The following is a 20,315-nucleotide window of genomic DNA, read 5'->3' as shown; positions in this document are numbered from 1 at the left end:
CACCCCGGAGGAGCGCTTCCGGCGGGCGAGGGCCGAGCTCGCACTGCGCAGCCGCGGAGGGCGGGGCTGGCCTCGGCCCCGGAAGCCGGAAGTGCCGGTCGCTCCGGGGTCGCTGGCCCGAAGAACATGAGCGCGGCGGGTGGCGTTCGCCGCCGCGCGCGACTGTCACGCCTCGTGTCCTTCAGTGCGAGCCACCGGCTGCACAGGTGGGGTGTGGTCACGTGTGTCACCGCAAGTGCGGGATTTTTCCCGCTACGTCCCCGGGGGCGTGGCCACACGCGTGGGTTAGAGCCGATCTGGGGCGGGCGGAAGAGGAAATGGTGAAGGTGCGGAGCCGCACTACCGAGCCTCACCCGGGAGAGGGCGGTAGAGCTATGATCCGGGAGGCTCCACCCTGGAGAGGTTCCCTCCGGGGGCTGCCCCAATCCAAAATCATGCAGCTGGCGGGCATCACACAGTACCCTGCACATCCTGAAGGCACAATGACAGGAGCATGAGCTACCGGGTGCAACACAAGGTGCCCCCCTCTTTTTTTTTTTATAGCGAGCACCACGGTTGGGAATTGAATCCCAGATACCCAAGGCCGCACCTGAGAGTTGGTTTTGAAGGGAGCTTCATTACTCACTAGAAGGTCTGCTCTCTGAACCATTTCCTCAGTCTGTGAGATGAGAACATCATTTCCAACAGCATCCACCCACTTCTTACCGAACAAGGCTTTGTCCCATGCTAGGAGACTGGGGTATTACAGGAAACACCACTTACTTGTCACCACCCCGTGTGTGGAATCAAAAATGTTTTGTACAGTGAGAGAATTTTCTGCAAAAGCCTTGTGACCTGTAGTGTTCTCTTAAGATGAGCAGTAGGAGAAAGTCAATCTTAAGAAAGATCTTAAAGAATTTAAATTGAAATTTAAAAAATTGTGTTTGTGTGTGCGCTTGTGTGTTATGGGCATGGCTTTTATGAAGGAGCTCGTGGAAGCCGAAAGAGGGCATGATTCCTTGGAACTGGAGTTACAGGCAGTTATGAGCCATCGTGTGGGTGCTGGGAGCTGAACCTTGGTCCCCTGCGATAGCAGTAAGAGCTCTTAATTGTTAAACTGTCTCTCCAGCCCCTCAAAGCGATTTTTATAATGGGAAACTTAAACATCAGGTTAGTAAGGATGCAGAAGATAAGGAGTTGCCTGAGTTGGTATAGATACACAAATCCATTGAGAAAATTGTTTCCTGTCTGGAACGACAGCTATACTTGTAGTAATTTTAAAGTTTCACCTAGTTTGAGTGGCCCTGAACATACTGGTAAAGTCCCCACTGGGCAATAGTTGAGGCAGAGAAGAGCAAGTTCGTTAAAAGAGGAGTCTGAGGTCGTTGTTTTTCAGGAGAAATGAGGTTTTTAAGCTGCTGGGGGACAAGTATCTCTTGTGCTTATCATTGCTCCTCACTTTGTTCTGCTGGTGTCCCATAGCCAACACTCACGGTTTGTAGAATTGAAAATTGGAGGCGGGATGTAACTCAGAGTGCCTGACTAGCATGCACCCAGGGCTCCATCCCCAGTCCTGCATAAGTCAGTGTGGTACCAGATCCCAGCACTGGTGAGGCAGAGGCAAGAGGATCAGAAGTTCAGTCATGCTAAGCTACGTGGTGATTTTGAGGCCAGCCTGGGATACAGGAGACCTTGCCAAATGAGAACAAGTGCTGACTGTGAGCGGATTAAGTGGCTTGAGATTAAGGTTTTTGGTCATTTTATGAGGTACTGTAGTTAATTAGGGAGTGTACATTGGTTCTTGATGGAAATGTGGCTAATGAAATCCAAGTGATCTATTCGGCTGATCATGTAAAGTAAAATTAAGTTGTAGATTTCAAAATCCAGAGCAAAACTACCGGAGGAATCTGGATGTCTTGCCGTCTCACACTGAGTTCATCTGGTTTTCTGTTGGCAGCCCCTCTCTGAGCGATGAAGAGAACTTGGCAGTGTTCGGGAAGTGCAACAATCCCAATGGCCATGGACACAACTATAAAGGTGAGGGAAGAACACTCTCAGTGAGAGTGAAGTGTGTGTGGTGTAAGTCCGGGGTCTGACTGAGAGGCCCGTGTACAGTGGCGGTATCTGAGCCCTTCAGTGGAAATCCAAGACAAAGAGCTATTGTCTTGCTTGGGTAAGTGTTGTGGTTTGCCCCACAACCGTCTATTCTGTTAAAGATAGTAGAAAGTAACAGCAACAACAAAGATGACTTAAAGCATTTTCTTTGACAGTTGAATGCATAGTAAAACTGCTATTGGCGTGTCCTTTTAATTAGGTTGGGCTGAAACCAATGTTAAAATTTGGTTATAATCAGTGTTTGAGGAGACAGATCTGTTTAACCTGATTTAATGCCATACTATGTATATAGGGATTGAAACATCAAATAGTACCCCTTTATATGTAGACTTTTCTATATTTTTATGTATCAGTTAAAATTTAAAATAAAAAAAAACCTTCATAGCAAAATAAAAAAAATAATTTTTTTTTTTTAAATTTTGAGTAAATAATGGCCAGTGAAAAGGGTCTGTTGCTTAGGGATGTATTGTATGGCAGAAAGGTAGTTTATATTTAAAACTCCACTGGCAGTATTTTAAGAAAGTAGTTGTGGAAGGAAAAGGGACATTATTCTTTGAGACATACCTGGTGCCTCAAAGCATGCTACATAAGCCTATAATGTAGTAGAGTGTGTGTGTGTGTGTGTGTGTGTGTGTGTGTGTGTGTGTGTGTGTGTGAGGTAGGGCTACATAAAGCTTCAGGAGATCCGAATTTCTGGTTTAGTTCCTGACTCTTTTCTGAGATGCCTCCCAGACTCAGTGTACTTACTCACCATGGAGTATCCAGTAGGGTTTGTGTGGAACGGGAAAATACAAAAGTGTAAATCATTCCGTTACAACGGTGCTGACCAAGTTTTCAAATGCTTCGTGGGAACACCTGCTGTTCCAGCAAAGCATTTTTTGTGAGCTGAGTACACGTTCTTGAAAGTAAAAGATGAGTATTTTTGTCTGTGGAGGGATTGGGTCAGTTTGGGACAGAGCTGGACATGCATGTGCATTTTCCACTTTTCAGGAAGACACTGAGTAACATCTCCGTCCTCTCAAGGATGTCAGCCTTATAAGTAGAATCCACACCTTTTTGAATTTGGCTCATTTCCTCCGCTCAGCCAAAGCTCCTGCCAAGGTCCTCTGGACTGAGTCTTACATTGATTGATAAGAAGATTTTAACTAAAAGAATAGATATTGGGAGAAAAATTGACGTATAGCCTTGGGGGCCAGAGAGCTAACAATTTATGTTGCTAACTTGTGCTTATGTGCTGATCTGTTGAAAGTCATACTTGTTTCTGTTGGTGTTTTTGTTTTCTTTCCCATAGTTGTGGTGACAGTACACGGAGAGGTACGTGCTGGAAATGTGTGTGGAGTTGTTCAGATTCTGGGCCATCTTCCAGACACTGGTGAAATCTGTGTTGAAAGCTTGTGTTTCAGTTGCTTCAATCCTGGCCTGTCTGTGTGGTGAGCTGCTGCCATGCCAGGCTTCTCTGTTACATATGGATGGGCGGAAGATCCATCCAGTGACAAGGGTGCTGGAAGTCCATGGTGCTTCTGCACTGAGAACAATAAGTGTCCCTAGGATAAAGGAAAACGTGGGCACAAGCTGCATGTTGTACAGCCTTTAATAACTTGTAAAGTTATTTTACTTTTGAGACAGGATCTCATGTAGCCTACTAGGCTGGACTTGAACTTCTTGTGTATCCAAGAAAGGCTCTGAACTCCAGATCCTCCTGATTCTGTTTCCTAAGTGCTGAGATTACAGGCATGAGCCACCCATCCAGCTCTGTGAAAGTGTAAATATGGAGAGCCTACTAGAATGATAGACACCCTTTTTTCTTCCTTAGATTGATCCTGTTACAGGAATGGTTATGAATTTGACTGACCTCAAAGAATACATGGAGGTAATGTCATATTAGGTGCTTATTATATGATATCCCCTAAGTATAATTTTTAGTACTCTGTTTGCCTTATCCATTGAGATGCCATGACTTTATGAGTTGGGGTAGGTGGGGGAGTAGAGAAAGTTTGTAGCAACTGGTCTTCTAAGGTCTTCTTACTAGAAGGTAGTCAGAGTTGTAGTCATTGGGAGTATTGTAGTAATAGGGAGAAATGTCACATACTCATCTCCTTATTGTTGGGGGGGTTTGCTCTTTTAGCTCTTTTGGGGGACCCAGCTCCCAAATAAATCACATATGGAGGCTTATTCTTAATTATAAATGCTTGGCCTTAGCTTGGCTTGTTTCTTGCCAGCTTTCCTTAACTCAAATTATCCCATCTACCTTTTGCTTCCTGGCTTTTTTTTCTTCTCTTACTTCTGTAAATCTTACTCTTATCCACAGAGATTGAGAGATCCACCTGCCTCTGCCTCTTGAGTGTTGGGATTTATGCCATGTGCCACCATGCCCCCTTCCCCATTTTTTTTAAGATTTATTTTTAATTATGTGAACCAATTTTTTTTTTAAAGCTTAAGTATTGGAAATACAGAATTGAATGAAGGAGTCCTAGCATAAATATACAAGTGCAGGTGACTATATAGAGGCTGGAAGCCTCGGATCTCTGTAAGCTGAAGTGACAGGTGGTTATGAGCTGTCCCCTGTGGGTTCTGGGAACCCAACTTGGATCTTCTGAAAGAGCATCAGGGGCTCTTCTCCATCTTGAGCCATCTCTGCAGCCCCAAGACTACACTTCCTTAACAACTGTGACTTGATGCTGAGTTACCAAGGCAGTTCATGATAGAGATAACACATCAGCATGTACTCAATTCATGATAGAGATAACACATCAGAATGTACTCAATTCATGATAGAGATAACACATCAGAATATACCCATTTCATGATAGAGATAACACATCAGATTGTATTCAGTAAAAAGCTTCTTGATTGTTTTATTGTAAATTCTTGTGTTGCAAGAGATTTTAGAGATTATTTATTCCAGTTTCTTCATTCTGTAAATTAAAACTGAGGGATGCTGGACAGTTAACTCCATTGCCCCAGGTTATATGGTCTTTCTTGGTCACAAAGTGGAGACTTTTTTTCACCCAGTTGTTTCCATTATCCCACCATTTCAAGCTGCTTGTTTAGTTCTTCATTTCAGCTTACTTTTGTTCTCAAGGTTGACAGGATGTTTTGTAAAACAATGTTACTAATAATTACTTTCTCATATTGTTCATATATTCAACAAATTTGTTTCTTTGCATCATTTTTTTAAAAAGCTAATTACTGGAAATAAAAAGATGAATGAATGAGACATATACATTACCTTTCCTAGGAGGTAAAGAATAGTAAGTAGTCAAAAATTTTTGAGTAAGGGAATAATGGGATGAATGAATGAATGAGTGAATGAATAAATAGCTCTGTGCCTATTAATTTAGAGGACTTATAAAGATGGGGCTTTGCGTTTACAGGGGCACAGAACATATATATATATACGGTACTGTGCACTATAAGACAACAGTGTGAGACGCCTCAGCAGTCAAGGATTGAACACTTAGGGAGCTCTTGGGGTTTTCTTCCTCCTTTGGTTACCTAAATTATTATCCCACCAGAAAAAGTGGCTTCCTGTGGCCATAGAGTGAAGTTAGAGTCCTGTAGAAATGGAGAAGTTGGGGCCAGAACTGAGATCCAAGATAGTGCAAAGATATTTATTTTCTTGGTATTCACATCTCTTCATTTGACTTATTTTTTTATTTTTTTATTTTTTGGTTTTTTGAGACAGGGTTTCTCTGTGTAGCTTTGCGCCTTGGTAGCCCAGGCTGGCCTCGAACTCACAAAGATCCGCCTGCCTCTGCCTCCCGAGTGCTGGGATTAAAGGCGTGCGCCACCACCGCCCGGCTTATTTGACTTATTTTTACAAATTAATTGGTTTAGGAGTTGACGTAGGACTCACTCTTTTTTTTTTTCTTTTTTTTCTTTTTTTTTGGCTTTTTTAAAGATTTATTTATTTATTATGTATACAGAAGAGGGCGCCAGATCTCATTACAGATGGTTGTGAGCCACCATGTGGTTGCTGGGAATTGAACTCAGGACCTCTGGAAGAGCAGTTGGTGCTCCTAACCTCTGAGCCATCTCTCCAGCCCAGGATTCATTCTTTTTATGATTCCAGTTCTGCTGAAGAAAACCAGTTATTAGTGTGCCTTCTTGAAGTAGGGCCAGGTAGAAAATGAGTTTGTGTCACACATGCTTAGATTTTTGTACAAGAGCTAATGGTAAAAATTTAGAAAGAATAAGGCAGTTACAATCTTTGCCAATGACATAAGAAGAAACATTATGTTAATATATGTAAACATCAGGAAGTGATAATCCCCATCTTTATTTTTTCTCTGAGACAGAAGGTCACTGTTAAATTATTCTTCAGGGCAGAAATTTAGAAATGTCCATCATTTTAGGCCATGTCTTAATGACACAGGGCACTATTCTCTAGGTGACACCGTGCTGTGGAAAAGTGTTCCTAGTACTTTTAGACAGAATTCAGAAGTGCTAAACTGAAGTGTGAATCACAGTGGCTTCTTTCTAGGAAGTTCCAGGAACACTCTGTTTTTGTGGTTCCTTCCCTCTGCATCAGGAGCCAGGATACATACATTCATTACAGAGAACTAGGCCTAACTTTGTTTCACAACCTAGTAAGACTGCGCCCCAGTGTCGGGTCTTAGCTAAATGAGAGGGGGGTGCTCAGAGACTTGGGGGAAGGAACCCTTTCGTGTTTGAGTCCTAAACAAGCGTGGGCTGTTCCCTCTTCTCCGTCTGCAGGAGGCCATCATGAAGCCCCTTGATCACAGGAACCTGGATCTGGATGTGCCGTACTTTGCAGATGTTGTAAGGTGTGTGTCACTGTCTCGTGTTGAGCAGTAGAAATGAAACAAATTAACATTTGATGTGATTATTGTGGTATTTCTAAACTACTGATGTAACGATAGACGTTACTGGAATTCCTGTTTTCTCTGTATTAAAATGACTTTTTTTTCATTATTTGTATTTTGAACTTCTTTCCTTGTTTTCTTCAGCACAACAGAAAATGTAGCTGTCTACATCTGGGAAAACCTCCAGAAACTTCTTCCTGCAGGAGTTCTTTATAAAGTAAAAGTGTACGAAACTGACAACAACATTGTGGTGTATAAAGGAGACGAGATCTTAGGGTTAAATTATAGGAAGGCTGATTGCTTTTCATAATTAAAAAGCCCTTTGTAATATCCAGCAGTCATCACATACTTGTGTCTCCACATTGTATTCTAGAATGCTGAGAGTTAAAAATAATTGTAAGGTCCATATTTAAGTGTATTTAAAAAATCAGACTTTTAGTATGTCCTGAATATATATTTGGTGAGGGAGCAGGGGGGAGCTCCCCCCCTCCCCCACCTCCGGGGCCTCACACATGCCAAGCATGTTGAGTTGCATTCCAGTCCTCTCAGTGCCATTTAGAGTATCTTCTGTCTAGAGATTAAAAGTTATTTCATACTCAGCAAAATGTTTTGGTGTGGAATTATTTAAAAGCAAAATAAATCCATTTTCCTTGTGTGTATTCTCTGTTACCTCATTTTTAGCATTTTTTTCTTAGTATAATATAAATAGTAAAAATGTTTGTGCAATTTGTAATATATGAACCTTAGGGGAAAAACTTAGAGGGCACAGTCTAGAGACTCTATTTCTTTGTAAAGATTTAGTTATTTTTAGTTGTGTATGATGGTATACAGAATTTATTTTTCATGATATACATAGTTTATTTTGGTGTCATGGCCCATTTGCAATTTATTTGTTGAGTGATTTTAAACAAATAACTCAAATTTTTTCAATTTAAACTTCTTATCAGTAAAATTAGAAAAATGCCTACCTTACATGGTATTTGTAGGACTTGAAAGACAAAGTACCTTTTGAAGTAATAGCAGTAATCCTGCCTTTCTAGTATTCAATACAAAATATTACACATGAATAAAATTTTTGACAACTAAAATACTAAAATTTAACCAAGTGGGCATTGCATTGTCAAAATTTATAATAAAAGTCTTTATTTACTCCCCATGGCTCTGTTTTTCTACAGGTGCCTCTGGAATCATAATCAGTGCATAAGCCTTCTCAATATTCACTAGGTGGCAATGTTCTGAGAAGCCAGTGTGTACTAGTTGTGATGTGAAGAGAAATACAAAGCCCTATACTTAAGAAGTTTAGAATACAAACCGGACACAAGGTAACAGCTATTTGTACAAAGCAAGCAAATTCATTCTTGAGAATTCAGTCATGATGAAAAGATAGTGAAGAACACCAAGTAGTTCAGCTTACATGGGAAAATTCAGTGATCAGAGCAAGTGGGATCAGTCAGGAGAAGTGTGCATAGGAAATGCTTTATTGAGTAGCATAGCTCTTTGTGTTGACTGTTTTTAACAAGGTTTAAAACATGTGGTTACTATGCATTCTTCTAAGTTAAAAGTATGCAGGTGTTCATGACATCTGGAATTCCAGACAAATAGAAATAGTTTACTGATATCAATGGTGTATTTGATCTGTTGTTCCACAGTAGCAGCTCACATTTCAGTAAACTGAGACTATTGTGGATAATGCATGTAAAGGTAGCATTTCCATCAGTCTTGGTATATACCATCAGTATATGCATCATTCTTTGCCTCATATGATTTATGTGTCCAGTTTTCACCGAAGAAACTTGTACCTTTAGCATAACTAGAAGTAATAAAGGGCATTCAGTCTATTAAGAAATTTAGTCTCTAGGGGCTGGAGAGGTAGCTCAGAGGTTAAGAGCATCTGTTGCTCTTCCAGAGGACTGGAGTTGGATTCCCAGCATCTACATCAGATGACCCCAACATCTACATCAGGTGGTTTGCAGCAACCTGTAACCCCAGCACCATGGAATCCCATGCCTCCTTTTGGTCTCCATGGGCATCTACACTCATGTCATCAGGCTTTGAACCAAGTGCTTTTATTTATTTAGAGGTCTTGTTGGCCCAAAGATAACATTTGCTTATTCTGCATTAAAATATGTTTGTCTGCATATGAGTGAGTGAATTAGTGAATGTTCATTGAAAAAAACCAAAGATACTATATTGTATACTGGTGGCTTGTTTTTCCATGGGGAGCCAGAGTGACCCAAGATTTTCTCAGGCTCTGATGAAAGGACAAAGGGAACTTTAGTCCCGTGTCCTTGTTTAGGAATGGACTTGAGAAGGCCATGCTAGTGCTGGAGAGATTTCTCAGCCATTACAGAGGCTAGGCTCACAACCAAAAGATAGGAACCTGCATAGCTCAGTTGGTAGAGCATAAGACTGAATTTCAGGGTCATGGATTCGAGCCCCATGTTTGGCTCCTCTTGACCCAAACCAGCAGGAATATGGACCCTGAACTTTGAGGAGTTGAGTGGGAGGACCGGAGATGAGAAATGAAGATGAGAAATAAGACAAAAGCAATAGCTGGAGGAGGAGGGCTTGTGTAAATTGACTTATGCCAAGCAAGTTTATTAAGAAGTGCAGCATCATCTGCACTATTTGCAGAGGGGAAATGGCTAAGGGCAGCAAAGAGACAGTGGTGGCAAAGAGAAAATGGGATACCTCAGATGTAGCTGCCTAAGGACTGATAACCACAGCCCAGGGGCAAAAGTCAGGTCCCCAGAAGCCACAACCTTGATTCTTTCAAGGCATTAGCTCCAGTCCTACCCAACCCTAGACTGGCCTTGCCAAGTCCACTCCTGGGCAAGGACATTGAACTGAAGCTCCTTTGTCTTTTCATTGGGGCCTTTGAGAAAGTCCTGGGTCAGTCTGGCTCCCGACATTTCTCTCTCTTTCAGAGGCAACATCAAACTTACATTGTAATTACTGCTTTTGTGTTTCTTGTGGGAATTGTGTGTGAAGCAAAGCCTTTCTTCTAAGTAACATATCCAGTAAATAGCATTCAGTGATTTCTTGTTGTTAAATAGATAAATGAATGGTAAATTATTAACCATTGAAATTTTATCACACTTGGCATGTATTTTTAGATTTGATTAACTAGAACATTTTGGGACTCAAATGCTGGTCCCAAAGTCATTACTATTTAGAGTTACACTCATCTCTAGGTTTAGTTCTTTTACCTGTAAATGGAATCCTTAGACTAGATGCTTTCTGAAGTTTCTTCCTCCTCTTCCTCCTCTTTCTCCTTCTCCTTCTCCTCCTCCTTTCTCCCTGTCTCCCCCAGCTCTTCCCAGACTCCTCTGCAGCTTTGCACCCCCCCCCCCACTTCAAGACCAATTTATGTTGCCCAAATACTCTTGGATGTGATGTGTCGTCTCCCACCAGAGCAGAGTTGACTTACCTGGGGCTAGTCTCTTAGAGAAAACTGTCTCTCCCTCTGCTGGCAACCAACAATTGCCAATAGCTCTACAGTTAGTTGTAGGATTGTGTGTCCACTCCTCTCTCCATGCTGGGATCCGGTCTGGCTTGGACTCACACAAGGTTTGTGCATGCTGTTGCAATTGATGTGAGCTCACGTGCAGCTGTCCTGATGTATGCGGAGGACTGTTTCCTTATGGTCATCTACTACCTCTGGCTCTTACATTCTTTCTACTTCCTCTTCTGCAATAACCCTCGAGCTGTGTGTGTGTGTGTGTGTGTGTGTGTGTGTGTGTGTGTGTGTGTGTGTGTACTTGAGTACATGTATGTTATATATGTTCCCTTTAGGGCTGAACATTTTGCAGTCTCTTATTCTCTGTACGTTAGCCAGTTGTGTGTCTTTGTACTGTAATCACCATGTACTGTAAATAGAAGCTTCTAATATGAAGGTTGAGAGATGCATTGATTTATGGGTATAACAATAAGTCATTAGGAAAGTTTAATACTGTCTGTTTAGCAGATAATAGTAGTAGGTTCTCTCCTAGGGCCTATGACCTGTCTAACCATAGCCTGATAATGGTGCCAGGTATGCGTTTCATCTTGTGGAGCAGGACTTAATCCAGTTGGAAAGTGGTTGGTTATTGTCTTAGTCAGCGTTCTATTGCTGTGAAGAGAAATCATGACCAAGGCAACACTTATAAAAGAGAGCGTTAATTGGGGGCTTGCTTCTGTTTTAGAGGGTTGGTCCATGATCATCATGGTGAGGAACATGGTGGCAGGGGACTGAGAGCTCTACATCCTGATCTGCAGGCAGAAGGCATACACACACACACACACACACACACACACACACACACACACACACACACACACTCAGAGAGAGAGAGAGAGAGAGAGAGAGAGAGAGAGAGAGAGAGAGAGAGAGAGAGAGAGAGAGAAACAAACAGAAAAAGAGAGAAAGACAGAGACTGGGCTTGGCATGGGCTTTTGAAACCTCACCCCTTTAAAAGATAACCAGGTTAAAAGATAAACCCCTTTAAAACCTCATCTTTAAAAGATAATCGGGTGACAGGGAAGCAAAAACCTTTGTAAAGCAATGGTTGGAATCTAGCCATGGAGCAGCAGGTGTCTGTAATTGTGGTGGTGGCAGGGGATACAGATGGGGAGGGGAATCAAATCGACACCGTGCTGTGCCTTCTGTGGTGTCGGGTATTTTCCTAGATGGTTTTATTGCTGGGTTTAAGACCTTATTTCAAAAATAAAAATTGAGAAGAGTGACAGGGTCTCCCTGTGTAGTCAAGAATGACCTTGAATTCTAGATCCTCTCACCTCCACCTCCCAAGTGTTGGGAGGACAGGCACATGACTGTACCTGGTCTAGGTGCTTTGTATTATTTCATCCTTACAACCACCCTGTTGGGTTAGCATAATCATTATCTACTGTTTCGTAACAAGTAACATAGCGTACACATGACTCAACAGCACACTGCTGTTATCTCAGTTTCGGTGGACCAGCAAGCCGGGGATGCTTTAGCTTGGGACTGCTGGTTCGGGCTTGCGTACAAGGCATCTCAGGACTACCTCAAGGCATGACCAGGAAGGATCTTCTTCCCAACTCACTTGGGCAATGAATGGCTGAACCCCCTCCTCAGGGTGGTTAACTTAGACCCCAGGCTCTCCCTCTTTTGCAAAGTATCCCACAGAGATAGCTAGAGATGAGGTTGGAAAGGTAGTCAGGGACTGTGGATTCTGATTTTCTGGACACCAGGGAGTAAAGCACATTTCCTTTTTAGGAGTCTCATGGCAATGTTTGTTTATAGAGGGGATCATGGGGGTTTGGAAATAGAAAATTCTTGAAAGTCCAGTTCTCAGAAATAAAAACAGAGTTGTTTTATTTTAAGTTTGGGCATGGTGGCACATGCCTTTAATCTCAACACTTGGGTGGGCAGAGGCAGGTAGATCTCTGAGTTCAAGGCTAGCCTGGTCTACAAAGCAAGTTCCTGGACAATCAGAGCTACACAGAGAAACCCTGTCTTGGGGTAAGAGTGGGGGTGATTCAAACAAACAAACAAACCCAATAAGGTGAGAAATTGAGAAAAAGTAATCATTTTATCTTGGATTTTTGTTTGTTTGTTTGTTTGTTTGTTTGTTTGGTGTGTGTGTGTGTGTGTGTGTGTGTGTGTGTGTGTGTGTGTGTGTGTACACTCAAGTGCTGTGGAAGCCAGAAGCCAACCTCAAGTGTTGTTTCTGAGACAGGTCTCTCACTGACTGGGACTTGCCAAGTAGGTAGGCCTGTGATCCCCAGAGACCTGCCTGCCTTTCCTCCTTGGTGCTGGAATTACAAATGTGTTCCACCACGCCTGACCCTTTGCTGTGCGGGCTCTGGGTTGGGTCTTCATGCTTGTGTGGCAAGTGCCTTAGGGACTAAGCTATTTTTCCACACCACCCCAACCCTCCCCCACCTTTTGAGACGGGGTCTTTCTGTGTAGCCCAGACTGGTCTCAAACTCCCGGCATTCCTCCTGAGTGCTGAGGCTACTGGCTTGTTACTTTATCTTGTGAGTGGAATGAATAAGCTTAGCCATTGTTTGCATTGCTTTGTAGCAGCCACCAATGATTTATGAAAATGGCCAGACAGGGTTGGGCATGGTGGCCCGTGCCTTTAATCCCAGTACTTGAGAGGTAAAGCCAGGCAGATCTTTAGAGAGACCCTGTCTCAAACAGCCAAACAAACAAACATAAACAAACAAACAAATAAATAGACAAGATCAGATGGGTCTTGACTAGTGATGTACATGTGGCCACCAGTATTCGGTCTCTTGGATTTTCAAACTCTTAGATTTTAAATTCTTCCTGGAATGGAAAGCACCTTGGAAACAGACTGTGCTCAGTTTGCTGTTGTTATAACAGGTATTTCTAGCCTCCCTTTCACACAGAAGAACCACTGTTAGTGTTCCTTTCTAGGAAGTACAGTTTTGGAGAATGTTCCAGACAAGCAGGGTTCAAGTCTCCGTGTGGCTCCAGGGAGAACTGTTAGTACGCAGAGAGGTGCAAGGGGGCTCGTGCACAGGAAAACAGTCAGAGCGGTGTGGGGGCAGGTTTCTGCTCCCTTTACATGTCTTAGGTATGCACAGATAAGAGATGACGTCCCAGGCTTGTGTTCCTAGGGATGTATGTTCTCCTTTCTTATGCCCAAGTTCCTCTTCATTCAGTCAGTTGATTTTTCCCTGGAAACTCCCAGCACAGTATGATAATAAGCATGAACCAACACTTCAAACTCCTTTTCCTTCTCATGATATCTTAATAAATACGATTATTGTAAGAACAACTGGAAGAAGTGGGAGAGAGGAGACGGTGTGATCTTTTTTTAACCTATTACAATTTTTATCTGATCACAAGACCAGAGGTGGATATCTCACGGATGTGTCAAACTTAACATCTCAACACTGTAGCACGAATCTTTTTTTGTGTTTTTTTGTTTTGTTTTGTTTTTAAGATTTATTTATTTATTGTGTATACCGTGTTCTGTCTGCATGTACCCCTGTCGGTCAGGAGAGGGCACCAGATCTCATTATAGATGGCTCGGAGCCACCCGTGGTTGCTGGCAACTGAACTCAGGAGCTCTGGGAGAACATCTAGTGCTCTTAACCTCTGAGCCACTTCTCCAGCCCGGTAACTCAAATCTTAAAAGGTCTTATAATAAAAACCTAGAACCAAATATTAGGGTGAAAGCTGAAAGATCAGAGAAACAGAACAAGCCAGCAACAAGCTCTTACCTCTAGAAAATCCTCAGTCTCAAGACAGTGAGTTCCTGTTTCCTTGTGCCTTATATACCTGTTTCTGCCCTGCCATTTTACTTCCTGGGATTAAAGGCATGTGTGCTTCTCAAGCAAAGGCATGAGATCTCAAGTGTTGGGATTAAAGGTGTGCGCCACCACTGCCTGGCTCTGTTCCTAGTGTGGCCTTGAACTCACAGAGATCCAGACAGATCTCTGTCTCCTCAGTGATAGGATTAAGGGTGTGTGTCATTACTGTTTGGCCTCTCTGTCTAATCTAGTGGCTGGCTCTGTCCTCTGATCCCCAGATAAGTTTTATTGGGGTGCACAACATATCACCACATAACACAGAGCTCTAAATTCCCCTTGTCTGCCAGTCTTCCAATGCCACTACCATCCATTCTTGTCTTCAGGTCAGAGATCTGGGTGTTGTCCTTGATTCCCCCCACCATGCTACCCCTTCTTGCCTCCTACACCTAACCTGTCAGCCCCATTAGCCCTTCCTCCCAAACAGAGAGTGTTTATTGTCTAGTACTCCTTTTCTGATGCCACTATCCTAGCCAAAACTGCCACCATACCAGGCATGGTGATGTACGCTTTTAATCTTAGCGCTCAGAAGGAATGGCAGGCAGTTCTCGGAGAGTTCGAGGCCAGTCTCATTTACATAGCATTCACAAGTTTGAGGCCAGCCAGGACTACATAGCGGGACCCTGTTTCAAAAACAAGACAAAACAAAAGCTGCCACCATTCTTTCTCGATAGATTCTGACATTGCCTCTTAGTCTGCTTTTCCTTAGTTCTCTTCCATGTTCCTTTTAAAAGAGCGGACCATTCTAGAAGAGTGATTCAAGGGCTGGGGAGATAACTGTGTTTAAGAGCCCATACTGCTCTTCCAGAGAACTAGAGTCTGAGCTCCAGCACCCCTATCAGGGGGCTTATAATTGCCTGCAACTCCAGCTCCAGGGCATCCACTTCCTCTTTTGGCCTCCATGGGCACTTGCCCTCACATGTACATTATCTCCAAATATGCGCGCGCGCACACACACACACACACACACACACACACACACACACACACACACACACGCATACTTAAGTGATTCAGATCTTTCTCCCTCCTCCTTATTGCCCCCTAAAAACACTCTCTTACTTTCAGATGTATGTTACAACCTCCACTCTGCTTCCCAAAGTCTGTGTGGCCCAGCACTTCAGAGAACCTATGACTATCTTCTCATAGACTTTAAGTCATCTGCGGGCTTCTAATACCTAAGACAAAAGCCTTGGTGAGCAGCTCTTACACTGTTTTCTTTGGTGAGCCTGTATATGTTCAAAACTGATGTGACCCCCTCCCCCAAGGTATTTTTGACCGGTAGTTGGTCGAATCCATGGTTGTGGAACCCACAGACCCAGGGCTCTAACTATATTCATTTACTGAATAATGAACACACCTGCCATCTCTGAAAACCTGGCTGGCCCTGGTTCGGCAGATGTTTGAGACACCGAACCATTTGGAGCATGCATTAGATAACATCTTTTGATATGTTTTCTGTACTTTAGAAAACAGCCCTGAAGATCCCCCTCAAACCTGTTTGTCCTGCTCACTTTTTTTTTTTAAACCTTCCTAGGCATTCTCCATTTCCATTCTGAGTAAAATCTTGTCTGGTCCTTCACTACCAATGTAGACAGCAATGATCTGGAGGTTTCAGTCTCTCATCTCTCACAGCTCTCCTCACTCACATCCACATCAACCTTAGCAGCCTTGACTCAGGGTTCCTCTTACAGCAAGATCCAGGGGAAAGGCTTCAGTAGTGGTAATGGCAAGCTCTCCAAATGTCCTTGGAGGTTTGCTGAGCCTTGGGTGAGCTCTCTCATTTTGGCTAGAGAGTGGGCTGTCTTATGAGCTGCTGAACTGAAGGCAATGTGTTTTTCTTCAGCAAAGAAGGGCCTGACTTGTTACCATAATCTCAGTAATTTTCTAATACCAGTGAGAAACTGGAAACTCTAGCCTTCTTTATTTGTATGAGTGTTTGCCAGCGTGTATCCGTATGTGTGTCTGGTGCCTGTGGAGGTCAGAAGATGACATCTGATTCCCTGGAACTGGAGTTACAGATGTTTGGGAGCCACCATATGGGTGCTGAGAGCCAAATTCCTGCCTTCTGAAAGAGCAGTCAGTGCAGTCAACCACTGAGCCATCCTTTCAGCCTAAGACTCCATTCTAGAAGAGGAGGAGGAGGAAGAAGAGGAAAAATAAGAAGAGGAAGAGGAGGGGGAGGAGGAGAAGGAGGAAGGAGGAAGGGGAAGGAGGAGGAAGAAGAGTTGGACTTAGGATCTCCTCACAGGGGCCCGAGTGTCAAGTCCGAGCTACAGAGGCACAAGTCGTAGCTGGTCAAGCTTTCAGGAAGTTTCTCTCACTCTTTGACCGAATGTTGCTTGAAAGGAGTGTTATGAAACTGTAGCCGAAGGTGGCGTGACGACGCTTCCGGAAGTGTCTCAAGGAAAAGTATTGCAAGCACAGTATCAGCTGTGGATCAGGTGCCAAGAGGAAGGGTGGAGAGATCCAACCAGTCAGTGTGAAAACTGGAGACAAAGTTCTTCCAGAGCATGGAGGCGCCAAAGCAGTTCTAGACGACACGGTTACTTTTTATTTAGACATGATGACATTTTTGGAAAGTATGTGGACTGAAATCACTGCTAAAATGGTGTCACATAAGGCTGTCCATCCCCCTGAAGTTCTGAACATTTATTTCATCATGTAAATAGTTTCCATTCTTCTTCTTTTTTTTTTTTTTTTTCTTTTTTTGGTTTTTCGAGACAGGGTTTCTCTGCGTAGCTTTGCACCTTTCCTGGAGCTCACTTGGTAGCCCAGGCTGGCCTCGAACTCACAGAGATCCGCCTGGCTCTGCCTCCCGAGTGCTGGGATTAAAGGCGTGTGCCACCACCGCCTGGCCCATTCTTCCTTTTTATAGTAAACCGATGATGCCTAAATTATTGACTTCCATTGTCTCCGAAGCTTAACTTCACTGCACTGTTAGAAACTATTTCCAAATAAAATAGTGTAAATGAGAAAAAGGTGGGGTGTCCCATTAGAATACTTACCAGACCAGCTTGAGGACTGGATTTCAGATTCCAGATCCCATGTGAGTAGACTGTATCCCCAGAGCAAGCTGGGGACAAGCCATATTGGTGAGCTTGGGTTTGATTGTGAGGCCTTGCCTCAGCGGATAATACCTCAATGAATAAGAGCCACCAGTAATGACTCCTGACATCAACCTCAGGCCTCCACAAGCATGCATATGTGCTCATATGTGACCACACACACACAAACATGCTTACACATACATACTCATCAAACACACACATGAGAAATGGAAAAAGAAAGAAAAGGGAACCCTTGAGATGGCTCAGGGTGTAATGGTACCTGTCACCAAACCTGATGACCTGAGTTCGATACCCAGGACCCATATGGTTGTAGGAAAGAATGGACTACTGCAATCCGTCCTTTGACCTCTATATACCTGCCAAAGACTCCCTTTGGAGTCTACCATGCTGTACTGGGTGGTTTTGACACAAGCTAGAGTCATCAGAGGAAGGAGCCTCAGTTGAGGAAATGCCTCCTTGAGATCCAGCTGTAAGGCATTTTCTCATTTAGTGATCAGTGTGGAGGGCCCAGCCTGTGGAGGGTAGTGCCATCGCTGGGCTGCTGGTCCTGGGTTCTCTAAGAAGGTGGGCTGAGCAAGTTGAACAAGCCATGAAAAGCAAGCCAGTAAGCAGCTGTCTTCCATGGCCTCTGCATCATGTCCAGCCTCTGAGATCCTGTCTTGTGTGAGTTCCTGTCCTCACTTTGTTCAGTCATGAACAGCAATGCTGAAGTGTAAGCCAAATAAACTCTTTCCTCCCCAACTTGTTTTTTGGTTATGGCATTTCATTACAGCTATAGAAACCCTAATTAAAGTCTCTTTTGCTCAAGCTTCCCTCAGTGTGATAGTCAGTTGACTTCCTGGAATGTGATTGGCCCCCATAATCTCATAGGGAGTGGCACTATTAGGAGGTGTGGCTTTGTTAGAGTGGGTGTGGCCTTGTTGGAGGAAGTCTGTCACTGTGGGGGCAGGCTTTGAGGTTTCCTGTGCTCAAGATACCACCCAGTGTGCCAGTCAACTTCCTGTTGCTTATAAGATGTAGCAGTCTCAGCTCCAGCACCATGTCTGCCTGTATGCTGCCATGCTCCCTGTCGTGATGATAATGGACTGAACCTCTGAAACTGTAAGTGAGCCATCACCTTAATGAAATGTTTTATTTATAAAACTTGCTGTGGTCATGGTGTCTCTTCACAGCAATGAAAACTCTAAGACAAATAAACGAACAGAATAACAAAATCAATGAAATGTGAAGAAAAAAACAAAAAGGAAAGAAAACCATTTTTGTGGATTATAAAGATATTTCCTTCCCACTTGAGACTGTGCTGTTTGCATAGCTGTACATTTTAGGATTTGCACTTTCAAGACTCAAGGAGATTAAGAACCTCTTCTTTTGAAGCAGAAGCCGTGGATAGCTTTGAAGTTCCGAGCCTGCTGCCTCTACCTCCCAGCTGCTAGACTTATAGTGTGCCACACACCTGGCCAAGTTCAGAACCTTGCTGAAGGTCACCCCATAAGTGAAGAATCAAGTTTGAGCTTGGGTCTCTTTGGCTTAAAACATGAGTAAAGCTGTTTTACTTTGCCTGTCTAAAACACCTGAGGGTCTAATAAAGAGCTGAACAGCCAATGGCAAGGCAGGAGAAAGGATAGGCAGGGCTGGCAGACAGAGAGGATAAATAGAAGGAGAAATCTGGGAGAAGAAAAAGTAGCCAGAGAAGGAGGAGGACTTCAGGAGCCAGCCACCCGGCTACACAGCAAGCCATGGAATATCAGTAAGATTTATAGAAGTAATGGGAAAAGCCCAGAAGCAAAAGGTAGACAGAATAAACTTAAGAAAGATGGCAAGAAACAAGCCAAGCTAAGGCCAGACATTCATAATTAAGAATAAGCCTCTGTGTGTGATTTATTTGGGAGCTGGGTGGTGGGCCCCCCAAAAGAACAAAACTACCAACAACATACAACAGCTAAAATGACTATTTAAAAACTTTCCAAGCTGTTTAAATATATATCATGTGCATATTTTACTTTTTCAAAAGGCCTTTTGAGTTTGTTGTTCTCAAGCTTTTGCCCACAGTTATTTTTATATGAGTCATATGTGTAAACAGAGATGAATATGGAGATTTTTGCATATATTAGTTTATTTCCTACTTAAAGAGATATATGTAGTTTCATTATACCTATTTATGTGGATATAATGCACATATAAAATCAGTGTGGGCAGTGCATATGTGCTAGTTTTACTGAGTCCCATCCATGGAAATACAGTCCAGCAATCAGAAGTCAAATGACCTTAATTTTCATTTGCACCTCTTGAAGGCCATCAAGGGAGACCCGGTCTGTCGCCCAGGTAGTGTCTGAGAAGTCCTAGGGCTTTTCTTCAGCTGACTCTGATCTCTGATCTGTGTCGTCCCCAGAGTGCTCAGCCCAAGATTGCTTTTGCTCTTTTCCCTTGGCCCCCTTTTCCCAGCCCAGCTCTTAATTACAGCTTCATACTCCCCATTATCCACTCTTTGAATTCTCTGGAGAAGGACGGCCAGGAGCTGAGGCAGACAGCTAGAGGACATTCTCCTTAGAAGAGGGAAGGGCGGAGGTGAGACTGGGCCTGGAGGAAGGCAAGGTGGTACGAAGCCCTGCGTGAGCTAGTCTTTGAGAAGTGATGCCTTTATAAGCTTGGCCCTTGATCTAGACACCATTTTGTCCACATTTATGTTGTTTGTAATGCTTGTCCATCAGTACCAATTTTGATATCTTTTTTAGGCATTAAGTAGCAATATTTGGGTGGTGTACACTTGGTGCCAGCCCCTGTCTTAGGCACTTTGTGTGCATGAATTCCCTGCACCTTCACAACAACCTATGATACCACCAAGTCACACAGAAACGGAGTCACATCTACAAGGTCCCACAGCTAGGAAGAACCAAACGAGACCGAACCCAGGCATGTGGCTTTAGGAGTTTACATTTAGCCACTTAACATCCTATGGAAGAGGAGATTAATTCTCACTTAATTACTAGTATTTTAAAACATTTACTTTAGAAGTAGC

At 43.3% G+C, this 20,315-nt stretch overlaps 1 protein-coding gene and 1 pseudogene across 1 annotated transcript; both read left to right on the top strand.

Annotated features, from left to right (window-relative positions):
• The first annotated feature begins 58 nt into the window (after positions 1 to 58).
• Positions 59 to 7,579, top strand: Pts (6-pyruvoyltetrahydropterin synthase). The gene is given in 7 exon segments (XM_042280906.2): positions 59 to 259; positions 262 to 517; positions 1,937 to 2,016; positions 3,386 to 3,408; positions 3,908 to 3,964; positions 6,811 to 6,881; positions 7,065 to 7,579. Coding segments are annotated over 7 exon segments (786 nt in total). The 5' UTR covers positions 59 to 126; the 3' UTR covers positions 7,231 to 7,579.
• Positions 7,580 to 11,480: 3,901 nt separating this feature from the next.
• LOC102916369 (10 kDa heat shock protein, mitochondrial pseudogene) lies at positions 11,481 to 19,284 on the top strand (annotated as a pseudogene).
• The last annotated feature ends 1,031 nt before the right edge of the window (positions 19,285 to 20,315 follow it).

This window comes from Peromyscus maniculatus, chromosome 7 (genome assembly GCF_049852395.1).
Source record: "Peromyscus maniculatus bairdii isolate BWxNUB_F1_BW_parent chromosome 7, HU_Pman_BW_mat_3.1, whole genome shotgun sequence".
In the NCBI taxonomy this organism is placed as follows: domain Eukaryota; kingdom Metazoa; phylum Chordata; class Mammalia; order Rodentia; family Cricetidae; genus Peromyscus; species Peromyscus maniculatus.
This window is presented reverse-complemented; position numbering and strand designations above follow the sequence as displayed.